This window comes from Poecilia mexicana, unplaced genomic scaffold, assembly GCF_051168715.1.
Source record: "Poecilia mexicana isolate PSO_F unplaced genomic scaffold, ASM5116871v1 scaffold_15, whole genome shotgun sequence".
In the NCBI taxonomy this organism is placed as follows: domain Eukaryota; kingdom Metazoa; phylum Chordata; class Actinopteri; order Cyprinodontiformes; family Poeciliidae; genus Poecilia; species Poecilia mexicana.
Genome location: NW_028263384.1, coordinates 2,071,021 through 2,087,653, shown reverse-complemented (window position 1 = coordinate 2,087,653; position 16,633 = coordinate 2,071,021). Strand labels below are relative to the sequence as shown.

Sequence of the window (16,633 nt, the reverse complement as noted above, 5' to 3'; positions counted from 1 at the left end):
AGTTTGTTTTCCAACTAAAATAAGACTCATAATGGATCCTTATGCATGAGAGCAAACTACAGGCAGCTCAACCTGTTGCCCATGTATTCAGTTTGAAGGCTTAATCATAAGTGGAATGTAAAACAGCATGAAAGGAAAGTTGTGCCTCAATCCTTCCTGCTTGCTGGAACTGTAAGGAGAAGGTTTCATTCAGAACCATGACTGAGACGAGTTGGTTTCTGTTTCTGGACTTTCTGGGCTCTGATTTTATCCGAGCAGGTGAGTGAAATATTTATCATTTTATTTTACTCTCATGTTAACAGTTTGATTTTTAAAGCAAGAATCAAAAATATGGCAGGAAGCAAAATTAATGAATCAGACTTTAAATAAAAAAAAGAAACCAAATATGATATTAATTTACATGCATAGTCAAAAACAAAGATTTGGGACATTTTATAAATCCTGTATAAAAATTGCATGATGTAAGAGTGAAGGGTGAAATCTGTGACATTCAAACACACCAAACCAGATAAAAGAAAATATAATAATTTTTACAATTGAAATTTAAATTATTTCTGATTTGATCCATCAAATCTGAACAGTGGATGTTTACTAGTAGAAAATATTTGGCTACAGTCCATCACTGTTGTAGTAAATCTACATAATTTACGCATTTTAACCTCAAACCCTCAGTCAGCATTAAACCAACATGTTTGTGGCTTAAAGGTGAAAACTAAAGCAGTTTCTTCAAAGACACATTTCTAACACAACAAGCTGATAGTGATGCTAATGTAAAATAAAACATGTATTTTAGATGTCCTGACATACACAATAATAAATATTCAAGTTAAATAGCACACTCTTTATGTATATATTTATTGTAAAACACCTTGAGATAACAAGTGGAGCTGTATAAATAAAGTGAGGTGAATTACACTAAAAACTGTGAGAGTTGATCTGCAGATTAAATGATCTGCTTGTTTTCCTGAGTCCTGCTGAACCGGCTGGGAAACATTTTCACAAAGTGATTAAAAGAACAATGAGAACAGAAATAATTCACTGCAGAACCTGTCTATTGCTTTGTATGACTGCTCTGATGTATTTCCTTTTACCTCATGAAATATGAATATGTGTGAATATGACCTTTGACCTTTTGGATTATGTACATTTGAACATGTATGTGTGAGGAGAGGTCTGTTTGAGTCAATAATGCTCTAAAGTTATTTAACTACTTGTTCTAGTGTAAATAGAGCAGCAGATAGTTTAACCTACTGAGGAAGTAAATGAAGTAAATAACATGCAGACGTTCATCAGACTGCAGGAAGTGCAGCTCCGCCTGCTCTGCTAGAGGAGTGGAGAGGATCCCACATGATTTGCACCTGACTCACCCTGCGGTTACAACAAGCAACAAGATGGAGCTGCAAGACGTTAAACAAAAGCTAAAAACTTGAGAAATTATACTGCTTACTTAAACAGCAGTCTAGAAAGGAAAGCAGTAAAATCTTAATTAAAATAATATGCATGGTTTACTTTGGGCTCAGACACAGTGACTATGAGGTCAGGCTCTAATGTGGGACGGCAGTGACAAAAGGCTGATGGTGGTCTGATCCTCGGCTACAGAACCTGGATCTCAGGATGTGGAACCTCTGTGGGAAACTGAGCTGGTCTGAGAGGATGAGAGGTTCTGGTTAGATGTAGTTGGACTCACCTTGATGCAGAACCATTAGCCTGAAGTGAGAGTGAAAGAGTCCTGAAGGAGTTTTAAGAAGGTTCTCTCCTCAACTGTCACGATGCCTCACACAAAAGTTTGTGACTGAAAAACCACCAACCTTCATCCTTTCATCTTTACAGATACTGAGGTGACCTGTGTGTACAATCAGAGCTGCATTTTACCCTGCATGTTTCACATGGACTCTGTTTCCGTCGTCCACTGGATTCACATGACGGATGGAGAGACTCATGCCCACTCCTACTACAACAAAGATCAGCTTTTCTTCCAGGACCCACACTTCAGAGGCAGGACGTCACTTTTCAAAGACCAGCTCTCCAGAGGAGATGCTTCACTGCTGCTGACAGGAGTGAAGGTTCAGGATGAAGGAAAATACAAATGTCATGCCAGCACCAAGAAAGGAAGAAAATAATTAAATGTTTACCTAAATGTAGATGGTAAAGTATATTACTTAAGATTGTTCTTTGTTTCTAATCAGTTGCTTTGAAGTTGCTGTTTTCTGGTTTTGTTTCCAGCTCCAGTCTCTGAGGTCAACATCCTCCATGTAGACAACAGGATCACCTGCAGCTCAGAGGGGATCTACCCTCAGCCTAAAGTCACCTGGTCCACCGTCCCTCCGTCCAACACGGATTTAAAATCCACAACTTCTTTCAAGTGGACTGAGCAGCAGCTTTATAACATCAGCAGCTCTCTGATATTTCCAGACGGAGGATCTGATCTGACCTACAGCTGCAGCATCAGCACACGCAGCAACAAGATCACACAGATTTTTAAAAAACCAGGTTAGCAGCAGCCCAGATCACATCACTTCAGTCTGACGCTTCTTCTAATGTCTCCCCTGGAATTATTAACATTTTTGACAAAGAAATAAAGAAAGGCTTCATTTTGATTGGCTGTAAAATGCAGACACATTTGTGGGTGGCAACAATGAAAGACTTTACCATAGTACTGCTTGTAAGACATAAAATATAAAAATATAAGTTTTAAAAAACTGGAGGGGTTTGAGAGTCCCAATGACAGGAGCTCAGCTGTCAGGGGTTTAAACAGGTGCTACAAGCACCAAGCATGGAAACAAAGAAGTATTTATCTACCTAGCAGTACATCGTAAAACATCTTTGTTAGGAGCGTTCTTTATTTCCAGTCATGTTCCTGATTTCTTTTTATTCTGTTTTCAGCTCCAGTCTCTACAGTCAGCATCTCTCAGGATGGAAACAGGATCACCTGCAGCTCAGAGGGGATCTACCCTCAACCTGAACTCACCTGGTCCACTGAGCCTCCATCCAACACGGCTTTAAAGTACACATCTGTTACCAAGTGGACCGAGCAGCAGCTTTACAACATCAGCAGCTCTCTGACAGTTTCAGACTCTGATCTGACCTACAGCTGCACCGTCAGCACCAACAGCAACACGATCAAAATGATCGTCAACAAACCAAGTAAGATGCAGAAAGCATCGACACAAAATAAGATTTACATCATTTGACTGATAAATAGATACATAAACAACTGATCAAATAAATAAAAAGTTATATTTAGATTAAATTCAGATTTACTGAAATGTTTAACTGAACTAAAATAATCTAATAAACAATTTATTTCACGTCCAAAAAAATTTAAATAACAATGTTAACTGTTTATGAACCACAGAGGTTCACTGACTGCTGGAGCAGAAAAAAGATTTTTATTTTTTAAATGAAATGATTTTATGTTTTAATCATGTTTAGCTACAATTAGCTTTAAAAAACAGGACATCTAGAAACATTTTATATAACTTATTGGCAAGAAAAGAAAAGAAGATTCAAATAAAAGAGACAAGTTCACCTTATCAGACTATCAGTGATTAAACACTCACTGGGATGATATTTGAACAGTCTGACCTATAGGTGGCGCTAGCAGCAGCATGTGCAAACTCCTCTGTTAGAAAATGTTCCAAACAAAAAAATACACAAATACACTTAAATATATTTCCTGTTGTTTTATGATAATGTTAACTCTGTGTTGTGTTTTATTGTTGTAGTTTCCACCGATGTTAAAAATCCAGAAACAATCCGATGCACCTCGTCAAACATGTTTCTGTCCAGCTTCATGTGGAAGTTCAACCACAGTCAGATCATCCTGCTGCAGACGGAGAGTGGCGTCTCCTTCAATGCTGCATGGAGGAAACATGTGAAGAAGGTCTCAGACTCTGGTGATCTCACTCTACAGGACTTATCTTCTGCACATGAGGGGATTTACACATGTGAAGTCCAAAATGAACAGGAGACGATCCTTTCTAACGTCTTGCTGAGGATTTGTCCGTGTAAGATAGATTTACTTAACTGTTTCTGAGCCCCATTTTATTTGCATTAATTATTTTTATTTGTAGAAATACTGGATCAACACTTCACACAGCAGGCTCGATTTTTAAGATGAAAGGTGTATTTTGTGAACGTAGATGTTTGACAGTTTTCCTTGGAGATTTCTAAGGAGGTTCTTAAGGAATTCCAGGTCCCTTGATTTTACTGTCTGGTGTTAAAGATTAGTCTGTATCTCTGGTATAAGTTAGACTGTTTCTGGTGAGAGTTGGACTTTGTCAAGGTTTCCTTTTGTCCCCGATTCTGATAATAACCTGTCTGGACAGAATTTCAATATGGAGCCAACGTGCTGAGGGAATCTGTTTAGATGGTTTTTGGATACGTTGTGGTTTTGGTGGAAGTATAGCCATTGTCAAATGGATGAAAACTCCTACATGCAAACTGTATCTTTGTTGTCCATAGAGGAGGCTGCCTGGAGAATCTGCTTTGAACCTGATTAGTTCTCAGTATGGAAAAGTAACACTTAGGTGGAGCATCCAGGACCGATCTCCTGCTGTTATGTGACACTGTAAAGGTCTTTGTGAGAGCAGCTGACCAATCTTTTCAGATAGTATAAAGCAAAGGAGCAGTGAAGAGCACATTATAACATTTTCCGTTGCACCTGAACCCAGATAAGCAGAAGACAATGGATGAAAGGATAAAGTTTAGGAAGGTTCTCTACCTCACTGTCATGATGCCTCACAATGTGACTGAAAAACCACCATCCATAACTTTCATCCTTTCATCTTTACAGATACTGAGGTGACCTGTGTGTACAATCAGAGATGCATTTTACCCTGCATGTTTCACATGGACTCTGTTTCCGTCGTCCACTGGATTCACATGACGGATGGAGAGACTCATGCCCACTCCTACTACAATAACAACAACCAAGTGACCCACCAGGACCCACACTTCAGAGACAGGACGTCACTTTTCAAAGAGCAGCTCTCCAGAGGAGATGCTTCACTGCTGATGACAGGAGTGAAGGTTCAGGATGAAGGAAAATACAAATGCTATGCCAGCACCAAGAATGGAAGAAAAGAATTAAATGTTTACCTAAATGTAGATGGTAAAATATGCCAACAGGTTGATACCTACTACAACAGGTTTAAATTAAGGGCAACTGGACTTTTGTTCATTTTTTTCTGAAGATGTTTCAACTCTTATCCAGTAGTCGGCCTGGAGCTTCTCCAAGGACGATGGTCCTCCATGTGCTTAAAAACCTCCAATGTCAAGATTTTTAATACTTTTCAAATCATTGTCAGGAAAAACTGAGAGAAAGTCTCGTTACCCTCAGTTTATGTCTGTTATATAGGATTGTTGTTTGTTTCTGGTCAGATTGGTCTGACGTTGCTGCTCCTTGTGTTTCGTTTGCAGCTCCGGTCTCTGTAGTAAACATCCTGCAGGTAGAAAACAGGATCACCTGCAGCTCAGATGGGATCTACCCTAAACCTGAACTCACCTGGTCCACCATCCCTCCATTCACAACCATTTTAAAATACACATCTACAGTCAACTGGACCGAGCAGCAGCTTTACAACATCAGCAGCTCTCTGATGGTTTCGGACGGAGGATCTGACTGGATGTACAGCTGCACCGTCAGAACCCGCAGCAACAAGGTCACCAGGTTCCTGATATGTAAGACATCCTAATTAAATTATTTTAGAAATGAGTATCTTTAATATTTGTTATAGGTGGATTTGTTTTTGCTTCTCACTCTGTTTTTCTGCTTCTGTTTCAGGGAACGTAGGAGAAGAAACAATCATTGCCGTGTTCTTCGCTATGTGTGGGATTGTGTTGGTAGCATTTTCATGTTCTATGGCTCACTCAAGAAATAGTGGAAAATAATGACATGAACTTATTGTAAAGTTGTGATCATATTCCTCTTCATGTTCATTTTTTCATTCTGAAGATAATAAAAGAAAAACCAAATCCAAAGATGACTGTGAAGAGACAACAGCGACCCTTCAAGGATAACAAGTTCCTCCTTCTTCCTCTGGACAAAAAAAGTGCCTTTCTGAAATTATTTTACAGTTTTTCTCCTTTTTTAAAATGTATAGTGTGTGACCCATTGTAGCATTTCTGAATTTAAAAACCTACAGTAAGTGAGCTTCAGATTATTGTTATTTTGTCCAACAAGTCAACTCCAGATGTAAAACTTTACTTGCCTCAGTTTTGTCTAAATAGAGCATCTAATCCATGGTGTTTCCGTCTCCACTCTGTCTACTGTAACCACACCAACATAATGTTTAAAACACAGCTTTTACAATAAATTAGAAAAAATATAATTTAAAATCTCACAGCTGCAGTTGCTAGATTTGCTATAATCCCCCCTGATTACTTCTAATCATGTCTATTTTTAATTTCAAATACAGAAGACAGTTTATATCTATTAAACATTTCATTTAATAAAGCCAAATGAGCTGGGAAACATTATTCATATGCTACTTAATATACCGTATTAATTGTAGAGTAAGTTGAATTTTCTATTTACCTTCATAATTCACCTTTTATTATTTTAACAGATGGTATGTAAATATAATATCCATGTGTAAATGTGTGGTATAATGTAAAGAAACAAATATATGTATATCTGTGTAGAACAGAATAATTTGTACATTCTAATATATCTGCTTTTTGTTTTGTTTTATGTTTTTTATTGTAAATATAATTCTGTTGGACCTCAAAAAGGATAGCTGTAGTTCTACTGCAGCTAATGGGATCTTAATAAATAAATTTATTGGTGCTAATTTTGTGAGTAAACAATAAGTTTGCACTTTTTCAGAGAGAAACTTTGGATATTTCAAGCAGAAAGAGCTGCAGTTTTTCCCTCACGGTGAGCGCAGAGTGACTGCTGAGTATTTGATCATGCAGGCAGCAGAGATGCAGTTCAGCTGTATGAACGTATTTTACCTCTCACTGTGAGGACCTATGTTATGCATGTGACCAGTAGGGGGAGGTTCTTTTAAAAAGTATGGTACAAGATGCACCAGAACACAAACTGAATAGTACACAATATTTTATTAGCAATTTTCTTAAAACATTTCTCTTTTTAAAACATGGCTTCAGGCCTACTACTCAGTCCCTGAAAAGAAAAGATATGAGGTGAGGAAAATTTCAGTTTTTCAAAAAAATAAAACATTCAATGCAAAAGAAAGCAAACACATAATTTCTATAAACACAAACACTTAAAGCAATGGAACAAATTGTCGTTCTCCAGTTCCAAATGCCCTTCGATGGGGCCAGAGGAGTAATGCCCCGCCCACACAGCCTGCCCAACCAGCAACAAGTTCAGTTGAGAGCGGCCCAAAAAAAAAACACCGGCAAGACAAGACAGCAGAGCGTCCAAAGCGCTGCAGCTCCAAAAACACAATCAGGTGCCCAAGAGCGGAAACACAGCCTGCCCAGGGAGGAAGCGGATCAGCAGGTGAGGACTAGACGGAAGCCGCACGCCACAACCAGCAGAGCAACGGATCTCAGATGAGCCGATCAAGAACACAAACCACTCAGGCAGCTGACATGCAGCAGGAGAAACAAAGACCTTGCACCACCTTGCACCAGCCTGCTCAGCTATAAAGCCATCTGCCCCGCCCACCAATCAATGGTGCTCTTCTGGCCGCACCTGGTGTGCAGAGTGGGGGAGGGTGGAACACCGTCCCACCATATATATATATATATATATATATATATATATATATATATATATATATATATATATATATATATATATATATATATATATTAATTTACATCTGACTGAATTGATTTTTGAACAAGTTCTAGTTAAGGATTATTTGTCCTAAACCAGCAAGTGAACCAAAACATGAATTATGTTGGGAGTCCCAGGCTGCCATCTTGTGGTCATGGTGGTGTTGTGTTTTAACAGTGTTTGTTTTGAAAATACTTTTATGATGCAGTTATTAAAGAGAATAAAGTGAACTTTTTAATATACTAAAATGTTTTATCAAGAAATAAATCTGTCATTACCTGATTAGATAGAAATTTATTTTGACTAAAACTCCAACTTCCTGATGTTTCTTTTGGAACTAAAATGTGACTGAGCCTTACAGTTGACTGGAATGTGGACCTACAACACTGTGGCTGTTGTTTCAGCCACAGAGACTGAAACAACAGGTTTCAGTCTCTGTGACACTCCCTGTGGACACTTACGAATATGTCTGATCAACAACAACATGGCAGAGACATTTTACTTTAAAACATTTTACTTTAAAACATTTTACTTTAAAACATTTTACTGTAAAACATTTCTGTTCATGTTTTTTCTTCTGTCTGTTTCTGCATCAGGTGAGTTAAACATTTATTGTTCTTTGTTGGTTTGCTGTGATTTTCTTCTGGTTTTCAACCTGATGAACAAAAACCAGGAAACAGAATCACTGATGATGTTTCATGAAACATCGTTATTATATTAGCATAAAATAATGAGATTACTGAAGAAGGATTCATTTCTTACCATCACTTTCTAAAGTTTGACTGTAGATATTTAAAAAAGAAAATCTTTGCTTTATAAAGTAAACCTGATTAATTTCAGAATCGACTAAATAAAGACACAGAGCTTCATCAGCTGGAAGTTTGGGTCTGATTTTCATTCAGCTGCTCATAGTGAGGATAAGATAAATGTTTTGCTCAAAAGAAACTTATTCTGCTCAACAAGTTTCTTTTAAACTATATATTAAAAATATTCCCACATTATTTCTAATTCAAATTGTGTCAAACTGACCTAAAACCTTCAAACTGCATAGAATAAGAATAAAAAACTTCAGTGGGTGTGTTCAGTATATTTTTTCCTTTTTAAATAAATACAAGTTTTTCTTTCGGCTTCCTATTTCTTTAATTGACACTGATAATAGGGAACCAAATGTGACATGAGATACACTATACATAATTTTATAATTGGGTAAAGACAAAGACATTAACCTGACAGATGGAGCATTTTCTTTACTTTCACTTTAAGCAGAAAAAGGCCAAATATTTTTCATTTTGGCTCAAAGTCATGAAGTAAAATCAAACTATGGATTCAGATCCATTTATAAATGTGTCTTTACTTCATTCAGATCTTTAGCATTAAAATAAAAGATTAAACTCTGAGCTCTCAGTGAAATCTTATCCAACACGACTGAAGACATTTTTTCTTTCCAAGTATCTGAACCAACAGAACCAGTTTCCTTACATTCATCTAAACTCACAGCTCTAAAACTTCCTGTTTGGAAAGTAGTTTAATGTTTTACCTTTAAAATTAAATCCTGTTTTCTGATTATTTAAATCATCTGAAGTTATTCCAGTTTGTAGTTCTTGAAAATGTTCTTAAATATTTCACTAAATTAATATATCTTTTTATAATTTACAATATAGTGGATTCAGGGTTTCCCCCAGAAAACTCGCTAAGCCTGGTGGTCGGGGCGCCGAGGCGGAGGCAGTCCACCATGTTCATTAAAAGATCTCAAGGTGACAGGAAATGTAAAAATATTACTGGATAATTGTATGTTATGGGAAAACATCACCATTGAAACATTACTTAAACCCACAACTAGTTTAAAAACAACAAATCAAAAAAAAAAAAAAATACAATTAAAATAAATATCAATTATTTCCACTTCTGTTTAATGCAAATTAAGTCAGCAGCTCCATCAGGCCCCCAAGAGCTTCAGGGGCCATAAATGCTAATATTTCATCACAGATGCATAAATATAACTCTTGTTTAATGAAATGATCAATGCTGCTAAATTTGATTAAATTTCAGCATACATAAATTAAAGATTTTAAATTGCTTAACATTTAAATGTAAGATTTTAAGGAGCTGGCAAGTTTACTTTGTAAAAGTTCAAAGAACAATATTCATAGTTAAATTGTTTTGTTACCATAGCAACAATCTAATGCTGTGAGTTTAATCTTTAAATTTGAGCTGTTTGTTCACAAATACAATTTAGTAAACTGCAATTATAATTTATGGCTTTTTAGGCTGGCCAATTAAACTACTCCCCCTCTCTCAGATTAAATCCAACACAGAATCTGTTAGAGCTGCTGATGTTTTTAGCACCAAAAGGGGCCCCTAAATCAGATTCTGCTCCAGGCCTCATACAGCCTTGGACCGGCCCTGCATGATGAGGTAATCTGCTGCAACAAACGGGAGATTTAATTCAATGCTGCTAATGTGGTTTTTGTAGCTCTTCCATTTTGAGTCTGTAGGTTTTAATAAGCGTCACAGAAATTGTTTTGGTTTGTTTGAGCTTTTCTGATCTCCGCGCGCATTAACTCTGGCTGACTCAGTAGCTAAGCATCTGATAAGGTTTGGTTTGGTGTAGTGAAAAATAATACTAAACATAATAATAAAATAATATAAAATCAGCGTGATGCGTGACTGCGAGGCGACCGTGAAAGCTCCTCACCGGGCTCAACCTGCATGTTGAGGTTATCGCTGGTTCGTTAACCACTAACACTCCAGCCAACCGGGAACATAGACATAAACTTTACAAGGAAGACAAGGCCAAGCTGGGCAGCATGTTGAGATGTAAACGGCCCACATAATTCTTTGTTCACAAATATAAATCATTCTCACCGCTCACTCAACATGCATCTCTGAAAGTGACTATAAGTTATTCCTGCGGTTCATGTAGAGCTGGGGTTGCCACCTCTCAGAAATAAAAATAAGGGACGCCCACCACGGCGTGTCACCCTGCTTTTATGGGGTGGGATAGACAATATTTATGGCAGTGTTTTTTGTTTTTAAAAAGTGATCCAGAGGGGGTGCTGTGGTGGCGCAGGGGCAAACCACAACCCACATATTGAGGCCTTGGTCATCGTGGCGGTGGTCACAGGCCGTCAAACTACTTCCAAATAAAGGCAACTATAGCCAACAAAACCTGTAAAAAAAGTGATCCATAGAGCAATCGTTCATACTTAGAGTACGCCTCCAAAATTGTACTCTAATCAGATTAGCACACCTTAAACATGTTTAATTAAGCAAGTGTAAATGTATTTGGTAAACTGTTCAAATACTGAGTAACTGATCATAACATCTAATTTAATAATCACAATGTGTCCTCAGACAGCCAAAAGTATAAAAGTTATGTGAAAACTCTGGTACTGTAAAGAATATTACTGAAATATTTATAGAAATCAATAGTTAGGCTTGGAGGCTGGTTCTAGACCAAATTTACCACAGGAGTCAGGAAAGTCAGTGTTATTTCACTGGGACACTTAAAAAAGAATGAAAGAAAAAAACAGAGCAACATTTCATCATTTGATATAATAAATAAGCCAAAGAGCCACTTGTGTCTCCAGAGATTCAGGTTGCAGATCTTGATCTAGTAGATGGAAACTATGATCCTATATAGAATCTAAAAGTGCAGCACTATTATTTTAAATTCATTGTTAAAGTAAAATTGTGAAGGTTAAAAAAATCCACCTCTGAATATTAACATGAGACATTTATTTAGCATAATTTCTTCTGTACCCCGTTGGCCCCCATCTAGAACCGCCCCTGGGCTGCAGGTCTGTGTCTGACATTAATAATACATTAAATGACCACTGAACACTGAATTAATAAAATATGTCAACATTTCTTAATAAACAGAAAACCCTAACAAATCTTTTAAAGTAGGAGATATTTATGTATTTACTGTTAATCTCTTAATATGATTTGTTCTTTAAATGGTCATTTGTATTATTTTGGCTGATATTATACATTAAATAAGCAAATAATTGATTATTTTATAATCAAACCATAACAGTCTACTAAAACCACAATAAGAAACTTAATCAATCAATCAATCAAATTTTATTTGTATAGCACATTTCAGCAGCAAGGCATTTCAAAGTGCTTTACATAATTAAAATGAAAGCAGCATGTGACATAGAATAAACAGTGAGAAAGAAAAAGACATTTTGAAAAAGATTAAAATAGATAAAAACATTAAAACTGAACCCCTTTTAGGACTTCAGTTAAACATTGTTTAACTGGGACTCCAACCCTCTGGGACTTTAGTCAAAAACACCGTTTGACAAGGACTCCAACCTCTGGGTTTTGAAACGCCGTGAACTGGGACTCTAAACCCTGTAGGACTTTAGTTAAACGTATTTAACTGGGACGTTTTCCGGGGGCTTTACATCATTAAAACGTAGACAGTGAGAAAGAGAAATAAAAAGAAACTAATAAATAGATAAAAAGTAAAGATAAAAACATTAAAAACACCGAAGACATCAAAACCCACTCTAATACTAATTTAGCCATAAGCAACTCTAAACAGATTTTAAGTTGAGATTTAAAGGCTCTCAGTGTTTCAGCTGTTTTACAGTTTTCTGGAAGTTTGTTCCAAATCTGTGGTGCATAGAAACTGAATGCTGCTTCTCCTCGTTTGGTTCTGGGGATGCAAATGGTTCAGAACATTTTGCTAATCATAGCAAAATGTTCTGAACCATATCAGCCTCAGGAGATGATTGAGGATGAAGAGATGCTGATTTCTGGTTCTTTAGGTTCTAACCGGGTCTGCTGTGTTCTGGTCCTGATCCATTCTGTCCATCAGCAAACTGCGCCATGACGGACACATTTGTTTTAATTGACTTTATTTATCCTCACTAACATGTTCAGCCTGGGATTTGAGTTTTCCTTCTCACGTCTGTGTCTTTACGAGAGGTTTTACTTCTAAGGTCGGAGAATCGGGTCGAGGACGTTTTAAAACGATGCTGGTTGATAGCGGCTCACCGCAGCTGCGTAGTTTCCGTTTCTAGGCAACCGTGACAACAGCGTCGGTCCGTAACGTTCTGGGGTCCTTTAGCTCCCACCACGAGAATTTAGCTGACCTTAATATTTCCTGTTTTATTTTGGTTATTACTGTTACACTTAGTGTTGATATGTGTGTGATAGGGTATCTATCGGATATTTATAGAAATATGGAACAAATCGCGTCCCGTCCCATACGGGACGCAACATTTAACAGCCAAATACGGGAAGATTCCGTATTTTAAGGGATGGGTGGCAACCCTACGCAGAGCTGCACAACCAGAGCAAACCAGAGTGGTGTTTAAACTCCTACCTTGATGTGAAGTTTGCCAAAGAGACATAATTCCACATAAGTGGTTGATGTAAATATCCATACAGGTCAGCCTGTGAAAGGGAAAGGAGGCTTGCGTACTTGCGAGATCCGCGCTGAGGTAAACTTCATCAAGCAGTGGGAGCGAGCAGAAGCGCCAGCGGTGTGATTGGTCTGCGCGCCGCCGGTGTTCTGGTAGGACGGATTTAGGATCTAGGAAAGCATGGCAGGCCGCCAGGCTTATAATAAACTTATAATGTTGAAAGGATTGTTGAGAATATATATTTAGTATGAGTTATTTTGTTAATTTTGCTTCAAATTCCTTGAGAGCTTTTTTTTAACAAATGTATTACATATTTAAACCTCAAACCGAATTCCACACACAAAAAAACAAGCCGCACTTCAAAATAAAAGCTCAAATGACCACCAGGTGTCACTATTGGACCAACAAACAACCAGGAGCATTTTAACCCTTTAGTAACCATTTACAGTATGAACAGTCTGGACTGACTGAAAGAAAAACATCTTAGTTATTTAATGATTATGAAGCTGATTTGGACAGAAAAACCTAAACATGAAATCTGAAGTTAAAATATTTCCTTCCTGCTGCAGATCCAGAGGTTTCCTGTGTTTTCAGACAGAGCTGCTTGTTACCCTGTCAGATCCAGCTTGGCTCTGATCCACTCATCCACTGGATCAAACTGTCAGCTGGAGATCTTCTGGTTCACTCCTACTATGATGGCAGAGATCAGCTGGGTCATCAGAACCAGAACTTTAAGAACCGGACGTCACTGTTCCTGGGTCAGATCTCCAGAGGAAACGCCTCCCTGCTGCTGAATGAGGTGAAGATCCAGGATGAGGGAAGATATACATGTTACTCCAGCATCAGCACAGGATATAAAGAATCATTTATAAACCTGAAGACAGAAGGTAGAACTGAGTTAATATCATCTATTTAACGTCTATTTCAGCTGATTTTCTTTGTTTTTTGATGCATTTTCTTCTGTTTCCAGCTCCAGTCTCTGACATCAGGATCCATCAGGATGGAAACAGGATCACCTGCAGCTCAGAGGGGATCTACCCTCAACCTGAACTCACCTGGTCCACTGAGCCTCCATCCAACACGGCTCTGCAGAACAGAACCACAGTCCATCAGACTGAGGAGAAGCTTTATGACATCAGCAGCTCTCTGACGGGTCCAGATGGTCCAGATCTGACCTACAGCTGCAGCATCAGAACCAGGAGCAACAGGAGGACAGAAACTTATAAAATAACAGGTGAGAAAACCATGCAGAACACCTGCTTATATTTGTTTTAGTTTTGAATATATTTTTTATGTTCAGAAAAGGACTAAATCTTTATTTTCTCCTCTCTGATAGTAAAAACTGGTTAGAATGAGGCAGAAGAATAAGTTTTACTTCCAAACATAACAAATCTAGAAACAGAAACAAGTTAATTAGAATACAGTACAATTTTCTTCAGATACATAACTGAAGGCATTCCTTTACCTTTTATATAATAAATATTATTTTCTCATCTGTGAAACAGCCTAATAACCTCTCTGTCCTGCTGCTGTTTGGCTAAATCACACAGTAACATTAAACTTTTCCATCTCTTTTTATGCAGAATCTGTGCAGAAAGATGAAGATTCACACAAGGGGCTGATTGGTGGTTTGATTGCAGCAGCAGTGGCAGGGCTAATCATAGGAGTGACAGTCTGGTGTAAATGTAGCAGGTAAAACTACTTTCTATGTTCTGTTTTAAATTTACTGCTGTTGTTCTCTGAACTGAATATTTCTATTGTCCTAAACAAAACAAGCCATTTATTCATTTTCTGTCTGCTTTATTATTTCATTTGACTGAAAAGTAAAAACAGTAAATGTGGAACAGCATCAGCTGAATATCAACAAGGCCAACAGTAAGTACAGAATCAAAACTCTCAGGGTTGTGGATAAAATACTTTTTAAATGCTTAAAGTGAATATTTGTCACTTTACTGACTGAAAACTAACATTATACATTTTACTATCAAGAGCCTAAAGGAAGAGAAAGGAGAGAAAAACAACTGGAAACAAGAAAACAAGACAAGAAAACACAACAATGATCCAGAACATGAAGAATCAACTGAACACAAAACGACACAGAACTGAAGTTCATGACAGCAGAGAGCTGGACGACGATGAAACTTTGATGAACTTCAAGAACTTCATTTGGAGGAAAAGAGATAAAAACTGTAAATTAAGATCATTATTTCATGTTGAAGTGATTTATTTTTTTCTGCCTTGAAAATATATTTTTAATAACAAAGTGCTTAGTTCACTCAGAAACGTTTTTTACCTGCACAGTTTAGGGACCATTTTATAATTAATAAATCTGATCACATATTAATATTCATCAGTCAGTAAGATTTTATTATGTTTATTAGACATAAAAACATGAAACATTAATCTCAGATTTATCTCAGTCAGATTGGCAATACGTCATTAATGATGTTTATCAACCAAGTACCTTTAATCGTTTGATGTTTGTTATACAGAGAAGTTTTTAAAAATCCTCTGACGTGTATTAATCAGATAAATGTCATATTTATCACTTTAGCTGCTTTTAAAAATGTGAATTATGAGACATAAAATGGGATTAGAAAGAAAATAAAGGTAATATTGATTTAATAACTTTCATACTACAGAAGGTCCTAAAATAGAAGTTTTATAGATTAAATGCTTATGAAGGAAATATGTGTTAAAATGTGTTTTGCTGTATATAAACTGGATTATGGGAAACTTATTTTCTGGACATTTATTGCAGCTAAACATAATAATAGGTGCTTCTTACCTATTACCTTACCTTAAATTATATACTTCAGGTTTATAATTTTTTTTTTTACTTTTCAACAAGTTGCTTTGAGATGAAAAGAGCCGATTCAATTATAATCTGAAATGTGTAAATATGCAACTGTTGTTTCATTATAAATGTGTCTGTATTGGTTTATTGTTGGGTTTTTACATTCACATGTAAAAATGTTTGATATGCTAGATTTAATAAATTAATTCAAATTGAATTGAATATATCTGAGATAATAACGTTTTATTGACATTAATGATGTGTGAACGCACTGATCTGGTGTCTTCAGAGCTGGACGGCAGCCTGTGAGGTCCAAACTGTTCTTCTCTTCATTTATATGCTAGTTTTAAATGTGTCCACTAGGGGCCGCTGTCCGTCATATCACTGGCCATGCTTTTCATTTCTTTACCTCCAGCTGTGGATTTATAGTTCAGGCAGAATAAAATGTTTTTCTTGTGTTTGTTTCATCTCTGATCACCATGGAAACAGAGTCAGATTATAAATCAGCTGAAAAACCATCAACTTGATAGAATCTGTGGAAAACAGAAACAGAATCAGCTGAAGATTAACTGAACATCCATCACAGCTTCAAAACATCAAAAAGAAATTCATCTAGAAATGAAATCGTTAAACATGTCCGACTTCCAGTTTCTCCTGCTACAGCTGAAGTATGCAACTTTTATTAAAAATAATAAATAAAGT

The 16,633-nt window shown here is 36.9% G+C and overlaps 1 protein-coding gene across 1 annotated transcript; it reads left to right on the top strand.

The window, feature by feature from the left end:
- The first annotated feature begins 3,086 nt into the window (after positions 1–3,086).
- LOC106913203 (CD276 antigen-like) lies at positions 3,087–16,153 on the top strand. The gene is made up of 11 exons (XM_088013350.1): positions 3,087–3,144; positions 3,726–4,007; positions 4,796–5,113; positions 5,422–5,682; positions 5,786–5,844; positions 8,115–8,349; positions 13,704–14,021; positions 14,105–14,368; positions 14,718–14,826; positions 14,959–15,009; positions 15,124–16,153. The coding sequence occupies exons 1-11, from the start codon at positions 3,126–3,128 to the stop codon at positions 15,128–15,130; spliced, it is 1,923 nt and encodes a 640-aa protein (XP_087869476.1). The 5' UTR covers positions 3,087–3,125; the 3' UTR covers positions 15,131–16,153.
- The last annotated feature ends 480 nt before the right edge of the window (positions 16,154–16,633 follow it).